The 10,407-nt window shown below is 42.7% G+C and overlaps 1 protein-coding gene across 1 annotated transcript; it reads right to left on the bottom strand.

Moving 5' to 3' along the window:
* Positions 1–205: 205 nt before the first annotated feature.
* Positions 206–1,711, bottom strand: LOC129677476 (NEDD4-binding protein 1-like). Its single transcript, XM_055608091.1, has one exon. It carries the CDS (start codon positions 1,709–1,711, stop codon positions 206–208), a length of 1,506 nt encoding a protein of 501 aa, XP_055464066.1.
* Between the last annotated feature and the right edge of the window lie 8,696 nt (positions 1,712–10,407).

Consider the following 10,407-nt stretch of genomic DNA (forward strand, 5'->3'; position numbering starts at 1 on the left):
CTTACTCCCCGTTTCTGTTTATTTAGAATCTCTCTTTTGTGTACACCAAACATCTGTCCCTCGTTTCTCCCATACCCTACAGCAAAGTTCCCTCAGGCAAGGAACTACACACAGGTGGCAGCTCCTAGTGCCCTCCCCGGTCCCCTCCCCACTATGAGTGCAGTCTCAGCCCAGCCTTGCTTCCACCCCCAGGCCAGAGAGGGCATTAGTTCAGGTCTCTTGTGGATGGATGAGCTCGCCATATCTGGTCAATCTTCCTTTTTGGCTCAGAGTCTGTGAAAATGCTCTTGGGCGCCTCCCTCGGTTTGCTGATCTCTGCCCAAGATCTCTGTGCGGGCCTGGCAAGTTTCTGCTGCATCCTGGGCCGTGTGGCCGTGGAGGTGAAGAGCTGTTGCCAAGGAAGCCCAGGGCTCGGAGAGGCTCCATGGGTGCGGGCTGGAGGCCTGGGGCTGGGGCTGGGGCTGGGGCTGGGGCTCCAGAGGACAGAGTCCAAAGTGCTCATGCCTGGCGGGCCGCTGTCAACAACCAGCTGCCTGTCTGGAGAAAAGAGGTCCTTTCGAAGAAATTCTTCCAGCCAAGGTCCGCGTCTTCCCAGAGGGTCATCGGGAACCATAAATATGTCTCCCACGAACGTGTACTGAAGCAGTCTCCTGGCAACGATTTCTCTCCAGGACGCCGACTCAGTCACAAACTCTCTCAGGTTATCGTTGGTCACGATGATCCCCCCGGTCTTGTCTGCCAGGTGCAGTAGGAACCTGTCGTCATGAGAAGAGATTCTTTCTCGGGAGACCATCCGGGCAGGAGTCAGAGCCACTATGCCGAGCTCCTGGAGCTGGCCCAACAGGTGCTGTTCCGTGACGTGAGGATCCCGCCTCGTTCTCCACTGCGGGACAAACACGGTGATGTTTCTGTTGCCAAGCTTCCAGAAATACTCCACGGCGAGGGCTATTCCGCGGCAACTGAAGAACTTTTTCAGGCCGTGGGCCATGGCCACGTTGCTCCCGTCTATCACCACATGCTTCAGATCTGCTCTGCCGGGCTCATTTCTCAAGGCCAGATGGTATGGCCTCTTGAGGGCCTCTTGAAATCTCTGAACCCCTGTGACCGAGGCAGTGGGGTCCTCAGAGGATCTGCCCAATGCTGCGGATCCCATCCCTGAAGGAAACAGCTGGGGCTGCTGCAGGAGTGGCTCAGAAAGTGGGGGGCCCCTTGGCTTAGGCTCAGGGGAGCCCCCTGAGCGGGAATGCTTTCCTCCTCGGGGAGGCTCCTTAGATTCTGCAAGCACAGGTCCCGCGGGCTGTTGAAAACCCTGGTCAGGTGTTCCTTCCTGGGCCAATGGGAGAGCAGGTGGGGGTGGTGGCTGCCCTTGCTGGGTTTCCTTCAGAGCTGGCGACTCAGGTTCCAGGGTCTGTCCCTCCAGGCCCCCAGACCCATCACGTACCCTAGGTTCGTCTTCCAGGGCCTTCGGTTCTCTCACTTCCTCTCTCTCGTGTCTCTGCAGCCTCAGTAACATCACAGCTAATTTCGCTTGTTGCATGACTATCACTTCTTGCAGTAGAGCTGCTTTTCCAAACGCTGTTGAGGTACGTTCTTGTTGGGCACATATTGGTCCAAGCTTCTTGGAGAGAAAGTAGATAAGGACGGCTCCAAGTGCAAGTGCAAGCAGGCTAGTGATCGTGAAGGTGATCAAGGCCCAAACAACTGCCGCCATGGCTTTCCCAAGGAACGCCTCTAGGCCTTCAGTTCCCCCCCCCCTCTCCAAAATAGAGGTTCCTATGTGTTCTCCAGCAGGAGAGGGGTGAAAGAGATGCATCCTCTGCAGAGTATCCCAGGGAATTTCTCTTCCCCCGAAGCTCTCCCTCAGACGTCTGCTCTCCTCTGAGACCTTTCTGTCAGATGTCCTCTGCCTCCTGCAACCTGGATGGGTTCTCTCCTTCCCGATCAGGGTGGGTTCCACTCCAAACACTTCTGGTCCCTTCTGACTCTCGGGATTCACCTGACTCTCTTCACCAGCACAGAACCGCACTCAGAAAATGAACAAAGGCTGGTGGGTGGCGGGAGGGAAGGGGGTAGGGTGGCGATCCAGCATTCAGCTCCACCTCACTGCACAGTGAGAACTCAACTGAGCTGCTCTGGAGTGCTGCACTCTCTTTAAGAAGCCTCCCTTTCCTGGTGGGCGGATCCTATCTCTGACTCTTGCTGAGGAGTCCTTCTTTGATTGGCTCTTTGTCTGTGCCTCAGCTAGACCTCACTTCCAAACATGGTACCTCCCTCTACAAACCTGAGATCCCATACATGGTTTGGGATTAAATTTGTGTCCAAAGGGTGTGTCACCATTCCAGATAGAAGGGGGATTTCAGGTGTGTTTGCATTCCAGCCCCAGTATGCAGCTCCTGAATGGCTCTGGCTGTGACCCCCTTGCCAGAACAGCCTGGTTGCTGGACTGAAATTCCTCTACAACTGCCCCCTTCCTCAGTGTTTTTTTTTTTTTTTCCTGGAAATAACAGACCAATCCTTGTTGACCCAGGAAACACATGCTGGGGGAATAACCCACTTGCTCAGAGATGCAGGGCAGGCAAGCATTTGACCTTGTACTCAACTGAGGACACAGAAAGAAAGACCCCCTCCCCTTCTCTAGGCTGTCCTAAGAATCCACTTTTTCCTTCCTTTCTGGGACTTCTTTCTGCTGAGTGGGAACATTGTGCTGGGTTTCAGTCTTACAGCACAGACTGTCATCACTCCACTAAAGTATACAGTCCAAAAATGCTCCTGAACATGCCTTCAGGCAATGAATCTGGTGAACATCTGTCCCTCAGCATGTCCATTTCATGATGTAGTTTTTCCCATCTGCTTATTTCAAGAACTCACTGTCCTCTTTCACATAGTTGAATGAGGTGTTCCTGCACCATTCCTGCACCATGGCACGGTGCTTGTGGAGATTGTGGTGGTGGTTGTGATGGTGTGTGTGTGTGTGTGTGTGTGTGTGTGTGTGTGTGTGTGTGTTCAGGAGCTGGTGCATGGTATCAGCATCCTGAGTGGGACAATGGGTCCAGGTTGCCCTCTTTCTGCCTTGTTTTCTTCTTTAGTAGAGGCTTTCTTGGTATTCCTATGTCCCTGGGGATAGGCTCCCTTTGCATTTTGATGGAACCCATGGGCATTGCTCAGCTGTGGAAATATAGGCCATATCTGCTCCCTGAGCATCCTGTTCCCTGAATCCCATCCAGGTTTTTTGAAAATGTTTTTTAATAATGCAAGCTCACAGTCATCATCACTTTCTCCTAGAATCCAGGGACTTTGAACTGCAGTTGTCTGCCTGGTTGGCAATCAGGAAATTTGAACTTGCTAAAGCACAATTCCCTGTATTTGTGAGAGTTCCTGTTCCCCGTTTCTATTCATTTAGCATCTCCAAACATTTGCTCCTCCTCTCTCTGATACCATACAGCAATGTTCCCTCAGGGAAATGAACTATGTACAAGTGACAGCTCCTACTTCTTTGCCTGGTCTCCTACCCTCTCCTATAGTATACAGAATGTTCACTCTGTGAAAGGTCCTTCCCACATGTGGCAGCTGCACTGCACTTCCCTGTCCCCTCCCCTCTCCCATAATCCTCAGCATGTTCCCTCTGAAAGGGTCCTAAGCAGAGGTTGCAGCTCCACTGAACTCCCTGGTTCTCTCCCCTCTCACACACATTACAGCAGTGTTCCCTTCTTAGGGTCCTACCCACAGGTAGCAGCTTTAGTGTGCTCCATGGCCCCCTCCCCATCATGAGTACAGTCCCAGCTCAGCTTTGCTTCCATCACCGATCTAGAGAGGGCATTAATTCAGGTCTGTCATGGATGGATGTGCTAGCTGAATCTGGTCAATATTTCATTTTTGCTCATAGTCTGGGAAGATGCTCATGGGTGCCTCCCTCAGCTTGCTGGTCTCTGCACAAGATCTGTTTGAGGAACTGGAGAGGTTCTGTTGCATTCTGTGCAGTGTGGCCACAGCTGGGAAGTGCTTTTGCTGAGCTAGCCAAGGGCTTGGTGTGGCTCTGTGTATTTATGGTGCAGGTCTGTTGCTGGTGCTGACCACCCAGCTTGTGCTGAGACTTCAGAGGCCAGAGTCCAAAGTACTCCTGCTTGGCAGGCCACTGAAGACTGGCTGCCTGTCTCTAGGAAAGAGCTCCTCTGTAAGAAATTCTTCCAGCCTACATCCTTTTCTTCCCATAGAGTCATGGGGAACCATAAATATGTCCCCCATGAACCCATGAACGTGTACTGAAGCAGTCTCCTGACAATGATTTCTCTCCAGGATACTGACTCAGTCAGTCACAAACTCTCTCAAGTTATCATGACCCTAGTCTACTAGGTCTTTCCAAGTCTGTCTGCAACACCTTCCTTTGTGGCTGGGCATGGCTGCACTTCCCGGGGGGATCTCATCAAAGAGCAGGCCACTGAGTTCCTGTCAGAGTCAGCCCCTGCTCCTCTTACTAGAAAACCCATTTGGAAACTTGTCAGCCTATAGCCTTTATTTGAACAGGGGTTCTAGGTCCTTCTCATGCATGTTCCTTTATTGTATTATCAGTTTGAGTAGGCATTCCTGGGCATACTGGGCGTAGGTTTTTTGGCTCTGTTGGTCTCCTTGTGGAGATCCTGTCTCCTCCGTGTCTTTCTATCTACCCCTTCTAGCATAAGATTTCCTCTACTCTGCTCAAAGTTTGGCTCTGATTCTCAGTATCTCCTTCAACATCCTAGTGATAGAGTCTTTCTGAAGTCCCCTGTGGAAGTCTCCTGTCCTTTTCCTTATCTTCTGCTTCTTCCAATGTCTAACTTCTTTGCCCTTCTGAATGAGGAATAAGCTCTTCCCTAGGGTCCTCCTTCTTCCTTAGCCTCTTTGGGACTACAGAGTTTAGTATTTTTATCCTATATTATATGGCTAATAGCAACTTATATGTGAGTATATACTATATGTGTCTTTGTGCTCCCGTGTTACCTCACTGGGAATATATCCTTTTCTAACCCACTGTCTGAAAGTTACCATGAGTCCTCCTTAAGGGAATAGCAAAAATAAGATAATGATAAAACAGCTCAGTTAATGTAACTAAATATAACACAACATTAGTTAACCTGTACCCACTGATAATCTTTTTTTTTTTTTCTCTCTCTCCTAAAGAAACAGCTTTTGGGAAAGGAAGTAGATTAAATTCCAAACTTTTATTTCGTACGGAAGAAATAATATATTTTTAAATTCAGAGTTTTTCTAAATAGGTCACTTACAGGTACAACCAAGTTGAGCTTAGGCACAGGGATCCCTGGAGCATCCTTCTTTGAAAAGCTGTGACTAAGTTAACTAAATGACAGGCACACAATTGCATTATTATGAGTATATATCCTGCCATCCTATAAAAAATGTGGAGAGAGTTGGCTTATTTCTGGTCATCCATGTCTCTGTACACAACTGGGAAAAGATTGATTTAAATATACTTGTCGTTCTATTGCTAGTCATTAATTTTTTTCTTCACTAAAATGATTGATTCATCTGTTTGGTTTAATTGTTTTATTGGCTTGCTAAGTCACATTGTTTTAAGCAATACAATAATGCAAACCTGTCTACACCGCATCACATATGATTGATTGGAGAATCAGTCTCAATATAAAAAATGGAAAGCAAATAAGAGTTCACAGTGACATTTTTGTTAGTTACCTGGAAAAGAGGGCTCTTTATGCTAAAATGAGAGTCTGGGGCCATTTTAGGTGAAAAATAGGATTAGTTTTTGTGAAAAGCTGGGTTGTATGTTTTATACATCTACTAGGATAATAGAGCTCCACGTGAGTGACACAGTTGCACATACTATCTGTCAAATTCACATAATGACCAATTTCTGTTATTAAAAGATAATGATCTTACCTCTGCCCATTTAATGTTACATACTCATGTACCTGCTAAGAGTATTCTTATGTGTTTATCTGAGAAAGCTCTGGCAGAAACCATTTCCCTCATTCCTCCTTTATTACTCTTGAAAGTCTAATTTCAATGGAAAATAAAAAAAGCAAATTTCCTGATGACAGAAAAAGAAGTAATTAGATATATTCATTTCATTGCTGATTTATCTCACTGCCAGCCATCTAAATATCTGAGTAATTATGTTCACAATCTTATAGCAATGTGGGTAACAGGAAATTATGGACATAGGATTTGTCACCAGAGGCATGGCCTTGTATTGACCTTGCTGTAACCAGAATAGTGGGTCACAGACTACTATTTATCTGTGTTGTATATTCTCCTGTTACACTGATGGAAACAGAACCAAAACAACCCAAAGTAAACCGCGAGGCAGAACATTTCCATATCTTTGAATGAGAAAACCACCCAGAGTGTTTGGGTAACAATAATTAAAAAATAAAAAGGGCTGTAATTTGCATACAAATCTCCCAAAGTCCCTGGTATTAAAATCTTTGATCCCCAGTTTCTGACTTTCAGGTTATATTGTAGAGACCAATAGAAAAAATTGCCATGGAATGCAAGACTAAAACCACAAAATATTCTTATCTTTCTTTGTTTCCTAGCTTCCATGAACTATTCAGTCTTTTTCACAATGACTTTCTGTAATGATGTACTGGACCACCATTGCCCCCAAAGCAAAGGGCCAGTCAAACATGAGGTCCTCCAGACTGTGAGCCAAATCTGATCTTGTTTGATTTTTTTCTATTTTTAAAACAATTTGAATCAGTTTTTAAATTGTTTTATTCATATACTCTATTAACAGTAGGTTGTTAATATAGCACAGACCCCAAGCAGAGCTTTTGTACTTAACCTGAATGATTATAAATTATTTTGTAAATTTTGTGATCCTCAGAGCTGAACTCAGGAACCCATGCATGGGCAAGCTGATGTGCTACATCTGCAATTCACCTTAGTTTTAATTTTCATGTTGTAAGTGAAGATCATCATAGAACATTTTCTTTAAAGAAAGACTACTGTTCAATGTGCAAGTTAATGAATGAACTAAAGAAGCAGCAAGAATTCACATAGTCCTTGATGAACAAAAGAGAATTGGCTAATTACATGAATGAGCCTGTTAGTCATCTAGTTTCCTAATCAGGTGAAGAACACACATGTAGCATCTTTAAGTGAAAACTTGTTACAAAACACATACATCTGGAATCTGAGTCTTCCTCCTGCACAGGCTGTGATGTTCACTAGCAACCAGTGAAGACCTTGGATGTGTGGTACACTTCCTTGGCTCTCTTCGTTTGCATCATTATCTCTTGAGAAATCACATACCATTATATATGTTCTGTCCACATGTATTCTAAGGTCTATAAAACCATTTCCATTTATACCAGACTAAATTTTACCTTACCCCCGGTCTAAAATAAATACAGAAAAATTTCAGATAATAGAGAAATAAATTTGAATTTTTGTTTAGTAAAAATTGCTTTTATTTGGAAGTTTCCACTGTTTGAGAGTTTTTTTTTAAAGCACCCACATGGTCATAGCAGCATGGACAGGTACTCTAGAGATATGTATGTGCTGGTTTGAATTTTTTGTTGTTGTTTTTTATTTTATTTTATTTTATTTTTTGGTTTTTGTTTTCTAGAAAGCATGCCAAAATGAGTAAGGGTGTTGTTGTTTTTTTTTGTTTGTTTGTTTGTTTGTTTTAAGTGTAATAGCATCCTAAATCTGTTTTAAGTGTTTTAAAACATTAGTATATGAAATATCCTCAGAAATAATTCCTTCCTTGCAGAACCATTACATGTCATAAAGCATGATGCCATTTATATAAGGCTACTGGGGCTGTAATTTGTCTTCTTGTCTAGGAAGTGGTAGGCATATTCTCTCTCCTCCATTATTCTTGCTTCAAAACATAATACAGAGCAATGTGTGTCTGTTTGGTGTGTACTAGCTCATCTCCTTCAATGCTTGGAAAACATAACAGTAACTGAAATGCAAAAATCTACACTGATAATGCTTTCTATGACATTTCTTGCAATTTTCTTAAATCTAACTCCAACAGAAGCAGATATTGATAGTATATTCATGTCAATAGGATTCAGACACTTAGGCTGGCAGCAGAGAGAATATATTGTCCTTTTTGAGAGTGGATGGTAAACAGTGATAGGTAAACTAGGACAAATGGCTTCCCACACCACTCTGGAAGCTATTATTATCATCAGAACTCACGTCTGTGAAGTGACTCTTCCTCACTGCTTTATTGTGATACTCACTCTCTTTCCAAACCTCTCTAGCTACTTTCTGGTCCACCTTTCCATTATAGCTTGATTTCCTTCAGAGCTGGAATCCTGGACTCACAGATGTGTTAGGACTCAGTCACTTTTTATCCCTGCTTGGCTTTATTCCTCAGAGACCTAGAGTCACTGCCATTGTTGAACCTGACTAGTCTTTCCTCAAAGCCTGTATAACTATCCCAGGAAGAACTAACTGCCCCTGCTTTGGTCACACCCACTCTGTTAAATCTGTCATGGAGGCAAGCTTCATTCACTGATTCATCATCAATATATTATTGGAGGAGTAGGATGTATAACCACTTGCCATATGAAGACCAAAAAGAAGACAATTAAGGCAGATGTGAAATCACAAATATCCACAAATTTATGATGACTTGGTAAATTTCCTACATGGGATTTAATTCTAGTCCTTGCATTTTTAAATATACCCTCTGTCTGGTTTACCTATAAAGATAATACACGATGACACATTTTAGGCAACTCAGTTTAAATAGATTTCAAGTTGTTCTGATTTTAGTGGTCCTGTTGCTTAGGTTATGCACATGCTGTACGACAGTGATGCATTGACTTTTTAAGATGCTGGCTTTGTTAGTTTCCTTCGTCTGAAGTTAATAACTGTACTGTAGTCAGCTCGCAGGACATGAAGGCTCTGACTATTCCTAAGCTTTCAAGTTAAGTTTTGTCCTTTCTATAAATGGGCTGTGGGCCAAGGCTTTTTCAATTTCTTTAATACTAAGGGGAGGTGGGACACTCTGAAAATAAAACATAGCCCTTGTATTAACTATTACATGGTTCTTAAAAACCTGCCATAGGAAGCAAATAACAACACACCAACAAAGTAAATGGCACACCAGAAGGAAAAAAAATGGAAAATTAAATTTCCACAATAACAATAAATGTCCTAGTCAACTTGTTTTACAAACTAATCCATAAATGAGGATAACTGAGTTTAACAGTATACTTAATTTACAGGATTATATGGTAACTACATTCTGTGCAGAGGAAGCAGGAGAAATTATTAAACGTCTCCAAAGTAACACGGGGAGTGGAATGTGGCCGAGACAAGCTCTGCACCTATACCATTCACACTGAAAGCCAAGAAGCTTTAGTGGGTCTTCATCTACATCACAGAGGATCCCCACCCACCTTTTGTTTACAAAGGCCTAGGACAATCTGAAGGTACACCAATGTTATGACTAAATGATTTCAATATTCTTTCATCACCTAATGACATGTTTGTACTTAATCTCAACATTTTAAAAATAAATTGTTTACAGAATAAAAATTTAATATTCTACCAAACCATATACATAGTGCTGGGAGTGACTAATTTTATTCTGTAAAATACAGTTCCCTAACAATAACTTGGTAGAAGGAATTAACAATTTGAAGTTTTATTTTTAGTCATCACTTCAAGAATAAAATTTAATTATGTTGTAAATAAATTTAAAATAGAAACATACAACCATTAAGTAATTATTCTCATGAATAGAACTTTCATTTAATTACATGATACCATTTCAAAAATGATAATGATTAAAGTTTTCAGAAAATTCCTGACTTTAGTATAACTAACTTACTGAGAAGTTAACTATTGGGCCTGTGGTTATAGGCAAGGCTTTGACCAAAGGATCCATTTCATCTTGTTTGAACGATAAAGATGGATACATATTTATTTTTTAGTTATTTACATCTGCATTTTTCTCTAACAAAGAGTCAGACTAAAGTAGGTATGATTATTTCAGTGTGTCAAAAAACAATTTTTCATAAAATACAAACATGCAACATTTTTGTACCCCTGTGAAAATAGATATTTACCACAGCCACTCACATTTCCAAGCAGTGGTATAGAGAACATACACAAACATGACACAGTAATTTGTATTTAATGACAAAATAATTGTGTAAAGCTAAGAATGTACTGGATTGCATATTCAGAATGTGGTAGGCTTAAAAAGAAAAAAGGGTGAACGAATTTGAGAATTTAAAAAAGTAATTCCACTCATCATTTTCTGGGATGTCCTAGAATCACTGAGCTACCTAGAGCTCTGTAGGGAGCATGTAGATACATATATTCACAGATGTGCACGAGGGAAATCAGGAAAGTTTTCACACAAAACTGTCTCTTCGTGTGTGTGTGTGTGTGTGTGTGTGTGTGTGTGTGTGTGTGTGTGTG

This window comes from Psammomys obesus, unplaced genomic scaffold, assembly GCF_907164565.1.
Source record: "Psammomys obesus unplaced genomic scaffold, mPsaObe1.curated_primary_1811, whole genome shotgun sequence".
NCBI classification, from domain to species: domain Eukaryota; kingdom Metazoa; phylum Chordata; class Mammalia; order Rodentia; family Muridae; genus Psammomys; species Psammomys obesus.

Bases quoted from the DNA above. Each gene is read 5' to 3' on its own strand.
- LOC129677476 (XM_055608091.1), bottom strand. From the start codon at position 1,711: ATGGCGGCAGTTGTTTGGGCCTTGATCACCTTCACGATCACTAGCCTG.